This window comes from Peromyscus californicus, unplaced genomic scaffold (genome assembly GCF_007827085.1).
Source record: "Peromyscus californicus insignis strain IS unplaced genomic scaffold, ASM782708v3 Scaffold_5__1_contigs__length_169319896, whole genome shotgun sequence".
NCBI classification, from domain to species: domain Eukaryota; kingdom Metazoa; phylum Chordata; class Mammalia; order Rodentia; family Cricetidae; genus Peromyscus; species Peromyscus californicus.
The window spans coordinates 128,909,555-128,929,612 of NW_026294573.1; the positions used below are offsets into that span (position 1 = coordinate 128,909,555).

Below are 20,058 nucleotides of genomic sequence, written 5' to 3' on the forward strand. Positions count from 1 at the left end.
CAGGATTTTTCCTTGATCTCTCATATACAAAGGAGAGAGGGAGCAATCAGAATCTTTGTTAATAGCCCTTCATTAATCTTTGACTGAAACTTTAGTGATTTAATGCTTTAAAATAGAAAAACAGAACATTGAGAATTGAATAGGGTTTTGCTAGGGTGCAAGGCAGTGGTGATCATCAAGCTCTGTGGTATAGAAGCATGAATCTGTTATACCCAAAGCAAGTATATGAAATGTACGAGAGCCCGAAAATGTTTATCTGCCTTGGTCCACTGTTTCACTCTTAGGAATCAAGCCTAAATAAATATCCATGATATGGGCAATGGATTTCTTTATAAAGATGTTCACCTAAGTGTAATGTATAATTGAAAATTTTGGATGCATGTTTGATTTTCAATAGTTAATACTTAACTAACATATAGTACATAATAAAATAATGTCATTAAGAATAGTATTTAAAGTAGGTTTATATAAGAAAATGTTTGCAAAGATTATTATATAACACCAGGCACAGGGGTTCATGCTTGTGCTCCTAGCACCTATGAGTAAAGGCAGGAGGATTTTAAAGTCATCCTACATAGACATGTATATAGTCATCCGTACATAGACAGGTCAGGATCAGCCTGGGCTACACGAGACTGTCTTAAAACAAACAAACAGAATATTAGCAACAGAAGCATTGCACAAAATGATATGCACAGGTGCACAGGTGCACAGGGGCTGGAGAGAGGCTCAGCGGTTTAGAGATCAGCAGCTGCTCTTCCAAATGTCACAGGTTCAATTCTCAGCACCCACGTGGCAGTTTACTGCTCTCTATAACTCCAGTTCCAGATGATCAAATGCTCTCTTCTGGCCTCTATGGGCACTACAGGCAGGGGGTACGTAAACATACATGCAGGCAAAACACACAAAGTAAAAAATAAAGGAAGAAAAAAATCTAGAAACTGTACATCCAATATGATTATAAATTAAATATATGCATAAAGTGACTAGAAGGAAAGATAATGTGAATAATTTTTATTTTGTACGTAGACAACTATTAAAAACAATTAAAATGTTAAGTATTGCTATAAAGTTGCCTTTGAAAGCTACATGAACCCTAACACTTCTTGAAAGCATACTAAGCAGTAATTTTCTGATTCCAAGAAAGTAAAGTATGTATTCAATCACTCAGAGAAGCAGGAGCTTCCAATTTGTCTCATGTAAGATGTCTGAGAACTTTTAGAAAAATAATCATGTAATTCATCAAAATATTTCTTCTTATGAAATCTTTTGCTGAATAAGCATGCAATCCTCCAATGTTCATAGTCCATACTAAAAGAATGAGACCCTTTTGCTCATGTTAAACATTTCACTTTTACAATATTAATTGTGAATATTACATATGAACTTGTTACAATATTTATATTCTGAACTATCTATTAAAATATAGTGTTTTCCTATTTGTTCACTAGAAGTTCAAGAGAATATAAAGTTTCTATTTTCTGGCAAAAGCAAAACCCACTGTGGGCTGGAAAATGAGTTTGGATCCCAGCACTCACAAAAAAAACCTAAAGCTGGGCATGCCACAGCTACCTATACCCCAGTACTATGGGATGCGGAGTCTCTGAGGCTTGATGCTTCCAGCCTACCTCTCTAGGTTCAAAACCCTGTCTCAAGGGAATGAAGAAAAGAACCACAGAGCAGAACGCCCAACATCCTCTCCTGCTCTGTGCTCACACACCGATCTGCAAAGGTAAAATGCAGGCAAAGAAAAGTCAGTTAAATAGAACTGGTTAACCCAGCTTCATAGGCTAGACTAGTCCTTTATAATTCAGCACCATTAATATGCAACATTTGGAACAGTCTGTCAATTATTTGCAGAATGGATCGCAAGTGGATCCAGCTTGCACATTATCCAGTGCATATACCTCTCTGATCACTGGAGTCTGATCATTTCAGAGGTTTTTGTTAATGAATACACTAAACTTGGAGTACATCACAGTACATCCCTGCATCCAAAAAATGCATCATGTAGAACTCCGTGAGGTAACAATACAATGCAGTCCAGAGACAAGAGGGGCACTCCCATAATAATTTCCATGTTATTATTTCTGGCATCTGTGTGTCAACAGATTTTTTTTTCTCTTCCAGCCATGGCATGTCTTACCCGATTTCAGGTTTAGTGAAGACATATAAAGCCAAGGAATACAACGTGGATCACCCTCTGGTGGTAAAAAATCTAATAATAAATCATTCAGCTAAATCTTATAATTGTCACAATTTCTATAATTGTATTTTTTAGTGGGGGCGGGGCTGGGATGGAACTCAGGACCTTATGCATACTGGCAAGAACTGTGCCACTAAGCTGCATCCCCAGCCCATACTGCAAGTTCTCGACTGTTCTGAGTATTCTGGTCATATCTAGAGTATTACGGAAGAAAGCTTTTCTGTCCATCTCTCCCCAGCCCCACGGCCTCTCTGTGGTGCTCACATCTCCAGCAGTGTTCACCTTCACAGCTCAGATGTTTCCAGAGCGGCACCTGGAGACAGCAGAGATATTAGGTATGAACCATTACTCACCAATCTGTGGCCTTCCAAGATGGAGTGTTGTAGTTGGCATTTTCTTTGGGCCGCCAAAGACATGGAGACTTATTAGTAATTATGAATGCTCAGCCTTAGCTTAGGCTTGTCCCACTAGCTCTTTTAATTTAATTTAATCTGTTTCTATTCATCTACATTTTGCCTTGGGGCTTTTTACCTTTCTTTCATTCTGTTATGTCCTACTTTCCTGCTTCTTCCGTGTCTTGCTGGTCCCTGGCGTCTTCCTGTCGTCTCCTTTTCTTTCTTCCTCAAGCCTAAATTCCTCCTCCCACTTACTCTCCCTGCCCAGAAGTTCCACCTATACCTCCTCCCTCACTATTGGTCCATTCAGCTTTTTATTAGACCAATCAGGTGCCTTGGGCAGGCAAGGTAAAACAGCAACACATCTTTACATAGTTAAACAAATACAACACATCTTCACATAGTTAAACAAATATTCCACAACAGAGTGTTTCCCAGGAACAATAACAAAAGCTGTCGCTTGGAGCAGCCCAGTGATAAAACGCTAACAACTGGCTTAAAGCCCTGGACAGCATTTAAATACCATAATTTTAGGCTTCTAAGGATCTGTAATGAAATGGAACCTAATACTGACACTATCGTGTCCTGACGCTATTTGCTCTGCTCTCACTGCCATAGGAAGTATTGCTTGGCACGCAAGTTATGTCTTCACTGACTTTTGCTATGCTGAGTCACTGATAAAATGAATCAAGAAAGCAGCAGTAACCCCCAACCACAGAGAAGCTAAACAGGGAACAAAAGCAATTCCAAATGAGCAATCTATTTGCCATACTGCCGAATAAGTAATCGCTCTAATGAGATGCCCACTGTGCCTTTTGACTCTTACAGAAATAAAATTACATTCTGGGTAGCCATAGTACGAGGTGAAGAAAAAAAATCTTCGTATTTTTCTGAAAAAGAGCTCTATTTTTAGGTGACTTGGAGAACTTGATTAACTTGTAGAACGTCTTATTTCCCTCCTTGTGTTTAGGGTGGGTGGGAAGAGAAAGGTCGCAATGAAAACTTGATTCTTCATTATGCCCTTGTAGCTTGAGCCGTTGGAAAGATTATTCCCAAGGAGGCAGGAACGACCGCAGACATCCTCCCACAGGCTGCTGCCCTGGCCCTCCCTCTCACACCAGCCCTTTTGTGTGCCCTGCAGCTCCAGGTGCTGTGCTGAGAATGTTAATGTCCAGGACTTGGAGCCAAACCCAGGCTTCAGTTTACAGTGTGTACTGTGTGAGCACATTGGCAGATTTACCGGGGGCCTGTAACCCTTATCCCCTTAGGGACGGGAATGTTCAGTCATGAGGGATATAGCTGTGGCCTTTGTAAATATGAGGATGGTAAAATTTAAAGGGGGGGGGTCCCCAAACTGTAGGCTAGATCTACGGTAAATGGGGAAACCTTAGTGAATTTACAGGGCGTGTTCCAGGTAGCACAGACATTATGAGAAGGCAGATCCTCGGTTAAACAAAACTGAGTGAAGAACACTGCAGTTCTTCCTAATTGTTTAGGAATTTCAATATTATCCCATATTGCCAGTTAATGATGTTAAATCTCTATGAAAGCTTGGGTTTTTTTTTTTTCTTAGCTAGACCGGTTCAGTTTCTTTCATATCTTTTTTCCCCCCCTAAAAAATGCTTCGTAGGAAAGCATAGAAGTTTGTACAGTGTGTTCAGTGGCAGCTATCCCAGGATCATAAAACCGTAACCCCATATCCTGTGTCACGCCTCTCACCTAATCCGCTCTCAGCTGCCGCTGGGTATTGCAGGCGGCTCTTGCCTGGTTTACCTTTCATCCTGTTGTTCTCAGTCTGGCCCTGTATCTGGTTCTGTTTACCTTTCCTGGATCTAAAGCTGCCCCGACCCTCACAGAAGGAAGAGGCTTAGTCTGACTTGCACTGTGCTGCAGCGAGGAGCCAGGAGCGAGGAGCCGGCTCCTCTCCTTTGCAGGCATTTGTTTATGCGTTATCCAGCGCGACCCGTTTGCAGAGTGCTAGCCTCGTGGGCTACACAGGTGTTCCCCTTAGCTACCTGGGAGGCAGGGCAGGTGCTAAGGGGTGGGAAAGCTGTTCCTTTCCCCTGGGAAGTTTCACACTCCCTGCCTAAGAACATGCCCTTCTACACTGATATCTCTGTTATTGTTTGTGCTGTGAGTCTTTAAACTTCTGTCCTTAAAAATCTCCAAGCCTCGCCGGGCGGTGGTGGCGCACGCCTTTAATCCCAGCACTCGGGAGGCAGAGCCAGGCGGATCTCTGTGAGTTCGAGGCCAGTCTGGTCTCCAAAGCGAGTTCCAGGAAAGGCGCAAAGCTACACAGAGAAACCCTGTCTCGAAAAACCAAAAAAAAAAAAAAATCTCCAAGCCTTGGCTACCTTCTTCACATAGATATCTTCACAGGAGCACTGTTTCCTGAGTCTTCACGGCTTTGTTCTACTCAGCTCACGCAGAGACATTTTCTAAGAGGAACATCCCCTATCCTTTGGCAACATAGACATAAAAAAAAAAATTAAATTTTTAGGTATAAAGAGGAAACCTTTCCTTTCCCAGTCACACGTAACAGAGTTTTATCGTCGTATTTTCTTCCTTTTGGTGGTCAATATGTGGCGTTTGAACTCTACATCCTTGCCTCAAGCTGTTTGCAAAAGCCTCGCGTTTTTCTGTGTTGCTGTTAGAAGACATTGACCGCGCACACCTCTAGATGTCAGTAAATACCAAGTCTTGAAAGCCTCATAAGCTGTGCCCCTACAAACACGCCAGGCGTCTTCCCTGCCCTCTGTCACTCTGCTCCCCTACCACACAGAGGGTGGACCAGGACAAATCACAAGTCCCCTCAAACTGTGAGAGCTGGGTGCCCCAGGCAGCTCGTCTTAAAGAACTGTTGGCTCCTCAGCCTGGTCTTGCCAATGTGTCCTCTGTGGGCTTGACCACTGACCACAGAGACATCCCAGGGAATCCTAGCAGTGCCCCGGACCTCGGTATTAGAAGGTGGCGTTAGGTACAATTCACATATTCAGTGATGCTGTGACTGAGACACACCTGGAAGGTGCTTCCCTGTCTTCTTATGGCCTGCACTTTTATTCTAGGAGCGGATATCCGCACTGCCAGGACCCAAGATGCCGGGCCTGTGTTGGCAGACACCCTCCGACAATTCCTGTTCGATCTAAATGTGGATGACGGTCTCTCTGCCCTCGGTTACTCCAAGAATGACATCCCTTCCCTGGTGAAAGGGACGCTGCCCCAGGTAAGATGCGCAGCACGGCCTTCATGCCTGCGAAGCACAGAGCCAGAGGGGACCGATACCGGGGCTGCTAGTGACCTTGCAACACCCCTTTCGGCCACTAGAGGACCCTCAGTACAAAAGTAGCCTGGCCCCCGTGCCTTTATGATTGTCCATGTGGCAAAACTAAAAGGATCCTTTATGAAAAATCCAAGATGCAAACCGCCAAACTGACTTGATCTTGGGAACCCTCCCTTCCCCATATTTCTGCTGTTTCGGGAGTTCCCTAAAAGACGGTGCAAAGTCGTTCCAAAAGGACCACCGACGTAATTTTCCATCCTAGATCATCACAGATTCCTACTGTTTTGTGGAATACAAGCATAGCTCTTCAGTTGAAACTATTGCAAGTTTGTATTTGGGTCGTTTGGGGAAATTGCACATTTCGTACACATCTGTGTCCCTCTGTACTTTATTTCATTTATTTAGATTTTGCTAAAGAATGTAAACTAAATGACTCACATTTATAAAGTAGAATCATTATGGATATAAAGCTCCCCCTCCCAAGAACCACGTGAAGATGTGATCTCTGGACTTCTCTGGAGCTAGTACACCAGACCAAATGGGCCAAGATCCTGATTCACTGCAGTGTACTGGAAAGTGGGGCGCTCAGATCCACATTACTGAGTCGGTGGACAACGCCATGCTTACACACCCAGTGTACTCCCTGCGTCCCCCTAGTCAATATGGGAAAGCAGGAAAGCAGGGATGGCCGTGGGGCTGCTTTGTCCAATGGTAAGCATTCACAGATCCCCCTCTGGCTCTGGGACATCAGACAGCTAGAATATCCACCCCTGCAGGGCCTTACTTACCACAAGCAGTGGTGCCTTTTCCTCACCCCACTCCAGGAGAGCAAGGGCTCAGCCTGGCCCGGTCTTCCCCACCCGTCACTGTCGATGACCTCACCATTCACAGAAGACGTTTGTGCAGTTTGAGCTCCCAGGTTCCTATGTCCACAGAAGCAATGAAGAGAGCAGTAATGAGCAAAATAATCCGAGGCAACAGAACGTAGGGAACCTAAGTAAACTGGAAACATGTCCCCTCCGCCTGGATGAGCAACCTTTAGCTACAATTATCATTAAGTATACATTTAGATTCCCGCGTGGGTAAACTTCCCTACTTTTTAGAAAAATTATCAACTGGGTGCTTCTTGCTCCCAGTCTCCTGGCTTCTCGGTATACTAGTGAAATATGGCCCATGGACCACTGGTTTCCCTGACTCAGATTCAAGCCCAGTGGTTCCAATTACATCTAACAGTGTAAAGGAGTGAGAAACTCAAGTGTCTTGGGATATAGCATAGGTGTTGAGCTATCCCACAAATCTGTAGTTCTAACCTGTTGAGCCAAAATGTCAGTAAGGCCGCTGTAGTTATTTTAGCCCAGCCTAGAACTGATGAAGGCAGGGCTCTGCTCTGCTCCTCCGTCCTCTGCTGCACCCAGAACAGGCTGGCAGGCATGCTGAGTCCCTGCAGCAGCTTCTCCTGCTAAAACCTCTGTCCAGGTGAGTGAGTGGTTTCCTAAGGCTGAGTAAAACAGAGACAGCCATGAAGACTTGTCCAGGAATTCCACAGACCTAGGGGCCACCGGGTTGCACAGTGGCTTCTGGCTTCCTAGCATTGTCTCAGGGACACTGTCTTTTCTGAAGTTTACCCCAGGACTACGCACAAGAATACGAATGTTTAAGACCGGTGAGGTGGTTCAGCAGGTAAAGGTGCTCCCTGCTAAACCTGAACAACTTGACTCGGTTCCTAGGACCCACATGACAGAGAGAACTGACTGCCACAGGCTGTCCTCTGACTGCCACACCTGTGCCATGGTATACACATATACACATAGTAAATAATAATGTAACTTAGAAATAAAAACATATGAATTCGCTTACTTCCAAGAATTATTAGGCTAGCTAGGGTTTGTAACTTGAAATAACTGGACTCCCCATGGAAGGGAAAACCCCAACTGAGGAATCGCCTCCGTCGAGCGGCCTGTGATCTTGTCTGTAGGGCTTTTTGTTGTTGTTGGTTTTGATTAGTGATGTGGGAGGGCCCATCCCACTGGGAGTGGTGATACCTCTGGGCAGGTGGTCCTCCGTTGTGCATATGAAAGTAATCTGAGCAAGCCCTGGAGAACAAGCCAGTAGGCAGCGTTCCACTGTTCTCTGCTTCAGTTCCTGCCTTGACTTCTCTGGATGATAGACTATAACCTATAAACCAAATAAACCCTGTCCTCCCCAAGGTGCTTTTGGTCATGGTGCTTATCACAGCCACAGAAACCAAACCAGGACAGAAATTGGTTCCAGAGAGTGTGATATGGTGGTGATGGACATGACCATATTGTTTTGGGAGAATTATGGAAGAATTTGGGAGGTTTGGGCTAGAGAAGGCCACTGGGTGCTCAGAGCTCATGAGGCTCTTATGGGAGCCTGGAAGACAGCAACGTTAAGGAGAGGTGTGCAGATGATGGGGCCTGGCTTGTGAAGTTCACCGGGAAGATTGAGAGTCCCTCAAGGACTATTGGACCATTTGGTTGACATTTTGAATATTTGAACGTGGTTTCTGGTTAGCTGGGACTGAATAATCAACTGTGGTTATGAGTAGACCAGCACCACTGAAACAAACCTTTGCTTTCCTGAGATAATTGATCCTGGTTAGCTGGGACTGAAAAATCAACTGTGATTAACATCAGAGACCAACATCTCTGAGACCCCTCCTGGGGAGTGTTTCCTCAGGGTCAGCACACAGAAGCCATGGTCCAGAGGGACCAAGGCTGCATCTCAAGCTGGTAGCCAAACTTGGTAATGCGTAAGAGCCTCCCACGTGATACTGGTTTTGGCAGCATGAAAGAAAGCCAGGAAACAGTGTTCCTCCATGGTCACTGCTTCAGATCCTGCCTCCAGGTTCCTGCCTCGAGTTCCTGCCCACGCTTCCCTCAGTGTTAGACTGTGACCTAGGGAGCTGTTAAGATGAAATCAGCCCTTTCCTCCCCTGAGGTGGTTTTGGTCAATGTTTTATCACAGTAACAGAGAGTCCTCACTAGAACAGAAATAACCGGCAGATGAAGAACTGGTGTGGGGGTTTCTGTTTTGTTTAGTTGGCAGCAGTGAACGTTTTACAGGAATGCCATAGCAACCTCAGAATTTCACACATACAGTGGGCCAGTCTTCACTCATTAATATCTACCAGATTTGAGGTAGTCGGATATACTGCTCCCTGCAAAGAGCCTTACCAGAAAGTTTGTTTTATAGAGTCCGCGTCTGATAAAGCCTCTTTTATGTTCAGCAGCCAGGGGTCAGTTTTCTCTAGAAAGAATGAGCAGGCCAGTTTCCTTAACCAAACACACAGCCTGTGCTAGTGGCAGTGAATGGCAGCCGTGTGCAGAGGCTTCCAACCGCATGACCCAGCTGCAGAGGGAGTGGGCAAGAGCAAATTAACCTTCAGAGCTACATTTCCGAAACCTCTGGAAAGAAACATTTACATTTCAAATCAAAACATTTCATTACTGACTGGGGAGAGCTGTCTGCCCAAGTGAACACTCCCACTCTCGGCAGACAGACCAGCTGAAATGGTGTTATTTTATGAATGTGCTAAAAGTAGAAGTATTTATTTCAGTGCCCATGCTAATCAGCTGTTCTTTGGTCTTCATGCCTGTAAATAATAGCACATTGCTCAACACATCTTCATTCTGAAATCATTTGGCTTTTATATGGCACAGGATCAGACACTTTGTCTCTGTGTGTATTTGCCCAATCACTGGGGTTGGAATGTGAAAGAGAAAGCTGGCAGTGACTTGAATAGCTGCTCCTGAAAGTCCAGATCTGCCTCCCCAAAGAGGAACAGATCCTGCAAAAGACTCTGGGCTTATCAGAGGACTCCCTGCTTTGTTATAACAAAATGTTGTGGAAACGGTTACCATCCTCACCATCATCTCTGGCCAGAACACATACTGAAAGCCAGCTCTCCGTCCTGCCACAAACTCGATGGAGAGATGGATGGATAGATAGATAGATAGATAGATAGATAGATAGATAGATAGATAGATAGATAGAAGATAGGTAGGTAGACAGAAGATAGGTAGGTAGATAGATAGATAGTAGATATATGTAGATGATCGGTAGATTGATTATAAATAATTAGATGATTGACTGCAAATAGGTAGATGATAAATATTCATATAGGTAGGTAGATAGATAGATAGATAGATAGATAGATAGGATAAACAATAGATACATAGATAGATGATAGATTGATTGATAAATAACAAGAGCTGCTAGAATATAAAAATTTTGCCTTTGTCTCACCCATATTCAACAGCATTTCCTCCCACTTTCTCTAAGATGTTATCTATTCTTCTTTCTCATTTTTATTTTTTAATTGTAAATTAAAACTAATTTATCATTTTAATAACTTTTAAGTGCATAGCTCAATGGTATTTAATACATCCACGGTGCAATACAATCACCACTATCCCCTGCAGACCTTTTTTTAGCATCCCAAATAGATCTACATCCACTGAACAACTACCCTATTGCCTTTCTCACAGCCCCTAGATCTTAAGCTCTTTTTCCTGTCTCTGAAAGTGCCAGGAGCCTCATGTATGTGGAATCATGCACTGCCAGTCCTCCTGTGACTGGTTTATCTTACCCTAATAATGTGTTGACCAATGTTGTAGCATGTGTCAGAATTCTGTTCCTATTTATGGCTGAGTAATATTTCCTTGTGTGGATGGATATACCACATTTTGTTTATCCATTCCATACATGGGTTAAAAGACACTTAGGTTTTTTGCGCCTTCTGGCTGTTTTGAACACTGGTGTACAAATGTCTTATCTTAGTTAGGGTTTTATTGCTGTGAAGAGACACCATGATCATGGCAACTCTTATAAAGGAAAACATTTAATTGGGGCTGGCTTACAGTTTCAGAGATTTAGTCCATTATTATCATGGTTGGGAGCATGGTGGCATGCAGGCAGATATGGTGCTGGAGAGGGAGCTGAGAGTCCTACATCTGGATCTGAAGGACCTGGCTTGAGCATCTGAGACCTCAAAGCCTAGTAACATACCTCCTCCAACAAGGCCACACCTACTCCAACAAGGTCACACCTACTCCAACAAGGCCACACCTACTCCAACAAGGCCACACCTACTCCAACAAGGTCACACCTACTCCAACAAGGCCACACCTACTCCAACAAGGTCACACCTACTCCAACAAGGTCACACCTACTCCAACAAGGCCACACCTACTCCAACAAGGTCACACCTCCTAATAGTGCCACTCCCTATGAGCCTTATGGGGGCCATTTTTATTCATCCCTGCTTTCAGTTTTTTTGGAGTAAGTATCTGGGAGTAGAACAGTGATTCCTATGGTAGTTTTATTGGTGTATGTGTGTTTGTTTGTGACAGGATCTCACTATGTAACCCAGGCTGGCCTTGATCATCCCACTTTCACCTCCCAAGTGCTGGGATTTCTAGCATGTACTACCAATCTCAGCCCAGTTTTTAACCTCCTGATGCACTGGGAAGCTTTCCCATAGGGCCTCATCATTTACATTTCTATTAACAACACAAAGGGTCCAACTCTCCTCATCTTCTCCAGCACTTGTTAGTTTCCATTATTTTTATGATAGCCACCCAGGGGTGTGGAGAGGTGCCCAGGTGAGAATTAGATTTGCACTCCCCTAAAGGCTAAGAACACTGACCTCTCAGCCTGTGCTTATTGGCTATTTATGCATTTTTCTTTGGAGAAATATCTATCCAAGTCTTTTGCTGATTTTTGGATTGATCCCTTTGGTATTTTGGTGTTGCTCTATAAGAATACTTTTTACATTCTGGACATTAATATATGACATATACTGTTTACATTTACCCATCCGGGGACCTGTCATTTCATTGCCCTGCTGGTGTCTTTGGTATACAGAAGTTGTATATTTTGATCTAGTATATTCCAGGTTTCGGTTTTCTCCTTTGTTTTCTGTGGTTTTGTTGTCACGTCCAAGGAATCATTGCCAAGCCTGACGTCATCAGGATTTTCCACGATGTGTTCTTTCAGGGTTTTTAGGGTTTATTCCTGGAGCTCACCTTCCTTCTCCTGAGGAGGAACAGGTGATGCACATCTACAAGTGAGATATAAGAACGTTCAGAGGATGATCACTGGTGGGATGGAAAGCCGAAGTAACGTGATAAAGAGAAATCCCATGGGGACAATGTGGAGGGAACTCCAGGGAGAGTCGTCAAGTGTCTTTTGTGACATCCTCAACCCAGACATGACGGCCAGGGAAAGAATGGATGAAGAGAAAGACTAAAATTTAAGTGATGTGGTGGATCTGGGTATGGTGGCGCACACCTGAATTCCCAGGACTTAGGAAGAAGGAGCAGAAGGATCAGTAGTGCAAGCCTCTGCTAAAGAGTGAATTTGAAGCCAGTATGGGCTGCATAGCACCCTGTCTCAAGCAAACTGAGGGGGAGTGAGCTGGGTGGGGGGGAGTGAGCCAGTGGGGGGGGGGAGCCAGTGGGGAGGAGGGAAGTGAGCCAGTGGGGGGGAGAGCCAGTGGGGGGAGGGGAGTGAGCCAGTGGGGGGAGGGGAGTGAGCCAGTGGGGGGAGGGGAGTGAGCCAGTGGGGGGAGGGGAGTGAACCAGTGGGGGGAGGGGAGTGAACCAGTGGGGGGGGAGAGCCAGTGGGGGGGAGTGAGCCAGTGGGGGGGGGGAGAGCCAGTGGGGGGAGGGGAGTGAGTCAGTGGGGGGAGGGGAGTGAGCCAGTGGGGGGGGAGGGGAGTGAGCCGCTGGGGGGAGGGGAGTGAGTCAGTGGGGGGAGGGGAGTGAGCCGCTGGGGGGAGGGGAGTGAGCCAGTGGGGGGAGGGGAGTGAGCCGCTGGGAAAAGGAGGGTTGAGAAACAGAGCCAGATTGAGGAGCCGTCAGACGTCATGCTTTGCTTTTTTCTGAGACTGCATCTCATGTATCCCAAGATGGTCTCAAATTTGATATGTAGCTAAGGATGGCCTTGGATTTCTGACCCACCTGCCTCTGTGAATACTAAATCAGTGGTGGGAGACACCATATCTAGTTTTTGTTGTGCTGGAGACAGAATCCAAGGCTTCTCGCATGCTAGGCAAGTATTCTACCAGTTGAGCTACATGGTAGCCCCATGATTTTGTTCTGATCCAGAGCTTGTCTCTGCTGGGGCAAACGGCGATCTGGCTACTGCCAAGAAAATAACCTCTAGGGGGCGATAGTGGAGCAAAAATGGAAACAGCAGCTTGCAGACCAGGGGCGTGGTGGTGCCTCAGAGATGGATTGTGTTGCAAGGGGATGTGATTCATCTTGAAGGTGGTTCTAAGAGACTTGCAGATCAAGGGATCCTGCACACAAATATATCCTTGAGACTTTTCGTTGTTGTCTGAACGACTGACTGGGTGTCATTTCTGAACGGAGGAAGATGGGAGGGCTGGGCAGTCAGCTGTCTTCTTGTATATGGGACCTGTCAGATGCCAGTATGCTCCCCTGCCACCACCATCTTCATTAACTCACCAAATGCTGATAATACATCTACTGTTTGTGAGCACTATGACGGGCACCACATCAGAGCACTAAACACAGCCAGGCCTCTGTCCTCCTGTGCTTGCCTGTTAATGGGGTATATACCCAAACACCTGCTTATCACCAGAAAATAGACCCGAGGACCCAGGAAAATGGAGGCTGTATGATGCCGTGTTTGTTCACTTCATCTGAGTGGCAGGTAACCATCATTTTAGTCCCTTGCCCCAGAGGGCTCACGCAGCCACTGAGAGAACATAGAGCCATAGACTGTTGACATCACCAACTCCACCCATCATGACCACTGGAGAAATGAAGGAAATCACTAAACTGGGAAAAGTCAGTATGAAACTTTGGTTAATAAGGGAAAAAACAGATTGCTTGTTGCACATAGCCTAAAGGGTCCTGTCCTACAGAAAGTCCTTTTGGGTGCATCTGAAGACCAAGCTGTGAAGTAAGTGGTCTTGAGGACAACAGTTACATTTTTCTTAGCAGCACGACCATTACCAGGGACAAGATGGTCTGTACAGGGACAGCTGGCAGAGGCCATTGACGGGTCCAGATTGATCAGTGGACAGGACGGTTTGTTTCTGTATATTTGAGCAGAAGGCAAAGGCTGACGGCTTTCCAAAGCCTCATAAGAAGGTAGTTCTTGAGAAACCTGAGTTGGGAATTAGCCCAAACCATTCAAGGAATGTGGCTTGGGACCTAAGGGTGGAGTTTCTTTGCTTTTTTTTTTCCCCCCTCCAGAAGCTTTCTATATAGCTCAGGCTGGCTTGAATTCATGATCCCCTGACCCTGCCTCTCAAGTGCTGGATTACTCCAAGCTATTTCTATACGATATTTAAAATATCTAGTCATTGTTTCTAATGACCAAACTAATTTATATAAGCACACAGCATTGACACTGTCACCCTCAAGCCCCGGATAACCCCTTTTATTTACTGTCTCAGGAAAGGGTCACCAAGCTTGCACCCCGTGCCCAGTCAGAAGAGGACTTGTCTGCCTTGTTCGAAGCATCAATGAAACTGTACTAATTATGTCAGCGGAAACGATCACCGTCATCTTTGTAACAGAAATTACAGATAGCGGAAGTGGGTCCGGCTCCGCCCTTGCCTTTTATCTCCACACTTGATTCACCTGCTACTGGTTTGAATGTGCTATGTGATGTGGTTTTATCCTTTGGGAGATTCCTTGATGCTCATTACGGAAAACCTGTTGGCCACACCCCAGAGGTTCCTGCACCAAACCCTGCTGAACATGCTGCCTCTCAGTCCGTGTGCCAAATGGACAAAACTATCTATCAAATATACAAATATGCTATGTCCAGACACTGCATGTCTAGAAATTTATCCTGAAGAAATACTAGCATTAGTGTGCAAAAAAAAAAAAAAATGACAAGGATGTCTCTGACAGTACTTTTTAATAAAAATTAAAACAATCTAAATATTCACTTATACATCCTAATATAGTAAATGGTAGGATACTATGATGTTATTAATAAAGATGAAGTAAATCTCTTGGATATACATGTCTGTTTCATAAAAGGTGTTGGCAGAAAACAAGCAGCAAAATTACATGTTGGCATAATTCGACTCACCTTTTCAACCATATACAAATATGTCTACTGGAGAAAAAAGATACACATCAAGATATTAAAATATATCTTTGGGGAAATGAAGCTGGGTGTGTAGAAAATTGAGGAAAAATGTGTACTTAGTGTTGTATGCTTTCAATATACTGAGGTGTTGAAATTAGAACCGAGAGCCTTGCACACACTGGACAAGCGACCTACTGTTGAGCAACGTCCTCAGCCCTTGGGTCTTCAGGTACAGCCTCAGTGTGTAACTGCAGTTTAAGGCTGGCCTGAACTCTGTATAGCCACAGCTGGTCTTGAATCTGGGGTCTTTCTGCCTCTGTCTTCCCAGCACTGAGATTATAAATGTGCACCACACCTGGCCTGTTCTCTGATTTTATATGTTATAAATGCCTATATCGTCTGGGTTTGTTAAAGAAAGCAATTTTCCAATCTAAAAAAGGGAAGGCGGGGTTGGGAAGATGGCTCAGCAAGGTAAAGTGTTTGTCATCCATACACAAAGACTTGAGTTCGATCCCCGCCACACATCCGTGTATATGCCAGTCACAGCTTCGTTTATCTGTAAACTTGACTCTGGGGTGGCCGGTGGAGACAAGCAGATGCCCAGGGCACACTGGCCAGCCAGTCTAGATTCACTAAGAGACCCTGTCTCAAAAAATAAGGTGGAGAGCAAAATGAAGGCACCAGTGCCTTCCATATACACATATACAAACATACAATGTGCAGCTACGCACACATGTGTACACACATGCACCATACACACAAAGAGAAGGAAGGGCTAAGGATATAACTCAGTGGTAGAGTGCATGCTTGGCATATGACACACATATGCACAAAGTGCATGCATGCGCACACACACACACACACACACACACACACACACATCTATGAGTCATGTCTCCATGTAACCTATGCACATCCTTTCTAGTGCCTTAAATCGTTGCTAGAGTCCTTCTGTCAACACAAAGTAACACTGTAATTGCTTGCTCTGCTGTATTGTCAGGGAATGGCAATGAGAAGACATCTGTACATGTTATTGTGGGTCTCACTTCACAAGAGTCAAACCAAGCAATGCTAGCTCGTGTTGGAGACAGGCGAGCCACACAGGGAGAGGATGCTCCAGCAGGGCATATCTACACACTTCACTCACACACACATATACACACACACAGTGTTCAGGGCACAGCTGATTGAGGTTTGGTCCTTGGGAACTTGTGAGGCCTTTTTCTTCAGTATTTTCGATTTGACTCACAGATGACATGCCCACAGGGAATGTCTTTTCTGTAATGCTCTATGGTATTATTTAGAGGCTTTGAGATGCTAAATTTTTGTCCCCCTGACACATCTTTATTTAACCAAGGCCTCTTTAGCTTGAAAATGTTATATTTTATGTATTATCTACTCTTGAATGTGAGATTCTGAATGCGAGAAATGTAATGAAAAACAATTTGAGATATAAAAATGAATTCTTCATCCCTCAACTATTTATTGATGCCTTGCCTAACAGTAACCAGATGCCTAAATATGACTCACCAGGAATGTCTGGTGCTCATGTCAACAGTGACGCCACACGGGAAAAACTTCAAGGCCATGCATTAAGAAACAGATTCAGGAAATCTTCATGGTCTTTCCATCTTGAAACTCATCATTTTGCTCTTTAGAATGTGAAAACATGGGGAAAGAAGTGTTTTGTAACTTGCCTGCTATTTTAAGGATGTGAGAGAGAAGACATGGACCATGTCAGCACATCAAACACTGTCACCAAAGTAACAAGCACATTTTTCTCATTTCAAATCCTAGTTTTCTATTGATCTCCCTTGAAAAATATTTCTGGAGTTCTAGGTTCACTTACTTGCTTTTCTTGGCAAAGGAAGGAAGATTAAAAGGGTGACACCCGAGAGTTTATATCAGGCTTCATTCATAGACTTACCACCTATGACAGCATTTTCACTGAAACCATACATCTCTGGTTTACTGAGGAGGTAAACCCCAGTTCTAAGTTAAGCCTCGTCACTATGATTTATCATCAAGTGCCACAATAAACAGATGACTAGTTTGGTTCTCTTGTCCCTTCTCCGTGAACAGGAAGGGCTGTGTTGAGTTTGGCATTGTGTTTATAGCTCTGAACACAGCTGTAAGGTGTTTTTAAGTGTTCAGTGAAGGAAGTCTGCTCTCGTAAAACACAGACAAGCACAGTATCAAAGCAGAAAGCGTGTGCACAAAAATTGCTTGGCTGGCCCTCTAACCCTGAAAAAAGATGAATGGTTGTTTGGATGAGAAACTGTACCCTAATGAGGCGTGCTACCCCTGGGGAGGAGGTGTGCGCAGGGTAGCTGTTCACCTCCAGGGCAACACTGCGCAGGCTGATTCTCTGATGCCCAGCAACCCCAACCCAGACAGCTGCCATGAAGTGCCTGGTCCTCCGGGAGCCATCGGCAGACGTGACCATCCCCATCACAATGACCTGGGGAGCAATCTCCTGAGCACGACCATAGTGAATGGACGGAAATTAGTTCTCCAAGGCCTCAGATGAATTGCTGGCAGCTGGGTTTGGGAGGGCCTGGTGACTTCTGCTATTATTCCTCTGATTTTTCAACTCCAAATCACTCTCAGATTCAATGCAATCTCCCTTCAAACTGCAGCGACTGCTTGAAATGTCCCATGTGGCATCCCTCACAAGGCTAGGACAGCTAACTTCAAATCTCCATTCTTTAAGGCTTTAAGTATTGGATTTTTCATTGGGTGGTTTTAATCACTTTCCAATCTGTAGAATTTTTTATACCTTGGAAACTAATTAAAACACTCAAGAGAAAAAGAAAAATGTCGTATAATCCCACTTCATGAACACTGCTTTAAAAGGCACACAATCATTCACAGGATAGAATTTTAATAATTCATCCATAATACAGGCAATTGAGATGACTTCCTATTTTTTATTCCCACCACTACCGTGGTGGGGAGTTGATGATTGTCATGTATGTGGAGTTTTCACGTTTGAAAGTGACTGAAGTCACTTTAAGTTCAATTTCCTCACATTGAATTTTTACATTTTAAGTGTGAATTTTGATACATATTTTCTAAATATATCCAGTACTTCCCCTTAGGCATTGCTTCTTCATTTCTTTTCTCTCATTTCTCTTCAGAATAAACTCTAGCACAATGATAAATGCAGTGGAGTTTCATCCACATGGATGGACCCACAAAAACAAACTGCGATTTTTCTTTTATGTCAGCAGAGTATACCCTTGGTATCCATGGAGTTTCCAGAACACTCCTTGGATACCAAAAATTCTAAGACGCTCAAGTTCTTTTTATAAAATGATATAGACTTTACTCATAACCTCATATAATTTAAATCACCTGGAGATGACTTGCATTGTCTGATACAGTATAAAAAGTTATTTTGTGTTATTTAAGGAATGTCAAGAATAAGGAAAGTCTGTATATGTCCAACACAGGAGTGTGTGTATGTGGAGAGAGAGAGAGAGAGAGAGAGAGAGAGAGAGAGAGAGAGAGAGAGAAGAGATGTGTGCTGAGGCCCTCCCAGGCCAATTTAATTTGACTTTCTGCTGTAGAACACCAATAACTGTACTCTAGAAGCTCATAGATTAGTGTTAAAATTCTACCTATTTTCTCACACTGAGCATTTGAAGAGGCCTCTGCACAGTAGGGGTTCTGTGGACTTCCGACCACATCTTTTTCTCTAGTGGTGTCATACTAAGGCATCCTCACCAGTTGGCTGATTTACAGGAAGCCATCTTACAACAAGCCACAGCATAGGAAAATCCTCCCTTGCCCCCTGTTGTCTTCAGCTGGCGTTTGGTGAGCTGGAGGTGGCAGCCACGGGGTTCTGGAGAAGCAAGGTCTAGGGCTACATCTGGAGATGGTCTTCGTGCTGGCAGAGACCCGTTGGGGCACAAGACACCACATAGAATGAACGGTAGTGTGTGTAGGTGTCAGGTGCGATTTTCCCCTGAACATTTTTGATCTGTGCTTGCTTGAATCCACAGAACGCATAGAGATGGAGAGAAGAGTACATAGCCCGAAAGTGTCTGTGTGCAGATAAACTCAAATAAACTTATAAAACTTGCTGTAGTGAGGTGAAAGTGAAACTCTAAATCACCAAATCTTTTTTCTCTTTGCTTTGTACTTTATTATTATTATTATTATTATTATTATTATTATTATTATTATATTATTATTATTATTTTTGCCTTCTTGGACCCTCTGGGAGTGGACCCCTAGCCAACAGGCCTGCATTATCACAATCATGGTCTATGGTTTGTATGTTTGAGAACAATATCCAAATGTTCTTTTCTATAAATCATCCAGGCTTGTTAATGCAAAGATTGCTACCCTGTGAAAGCTGAGCGAGACAAGGAACCATCCCCAAGACCCCTCCCAAAGGGCCTAAGTTGCTTCTCTAATCAGAAACTCCTGGAAGCTGTATGTGCCCATGCTCCCTTGATGGCTTTAACAATTACAGGGCAACCAGCGGGAGCTTTATACCATGCACTGACTACGAGGGAAAGTATTTGTAAAACAAAGCACAATTCTATTTACTTGTTTAGAAACAGAAACTCATATATCCCAAGCTGGCCTCAACTCTGCCGCGCTACCACGCGTGGTACGCACCATCCCACCTGGGATTATGTGGTGCTGGGGACTGAACTCAGGGCTTCATGCATTCTAGACATGAATAGACATGGTAGGCAAGCATCTACATCTCTAGACCTACACTTCGTTTTTTTTTTTTTTCTCCCCAGTCTGTCTAGCAAATTTATAGGGAGCTCTCGTCACAGATTTGATTCATGTTATAATGATGGACATCTTGTCATGTGTTGACTTACCATCTCGGTGTCCTTTGTGGTGAAGGGTCTCCTGAAACATTCACCTTGTGAATTCCTGACAAGCTACACATGCAGGGCCAGTGATAAAAGACAGCCTTTTGAATTAGTTATAAAACTCTTAGAAGCCAATACCTCTAGCTGGCTTGATAAATTAAGATGGTAATTTTTTTAAAAAAAATAGAGGCTCCCAAAAGTAAAATGCCTCACCAAATTTTACCCCCAAATCAA

At 44.1% G+C, this 20,058-nt stretch overlaps 1 protein-coding gene across 7 annotated transcripts in view; it reads left to right on the plus strand.

The window, feature by feature from the left end:
- The window catches only part of Adhfe1 (alcohol dehydrogenase iron containing 1), a 52,139-nt gene that overhangs the window by 18,014 nt on the left and 14,067 nt on the right, over positions 1 to 20,058 (plus strand). For 5 of the 7 annotated variants that reach the window (XM_052718500.1, XM_052718504.1, XM_052718505.1 and 2 more), the window contains 4 exons: positions 2,131 to 2,209; positions 2,445 to 2,541; positions 5,667 to 5,824; positions 14,337 to 14,908. In XM_052718500.1, the coding sequence (XP_052574460.1) occupies positions 2,131 to 2,209; positions 2,445 to 2,541; positions 5,667 to 5,824; positions 14,337 to 14,420 (418 nt within the window). In that variant the 3' untranslated portion in view covers positions 14,421 to 14,908. Of the gene's footprint in view, positions 1 to 2,130; positions 2,210 to 2,444; positions 2,542 to 5,666; positions 5,825 to 14,336; positions 14,909 to 20,058 lie in introns of those variants that run through there. The other 2 variants (XM_052718502.1, XM_052718501.1) reach the window with 1 other exon arrangement.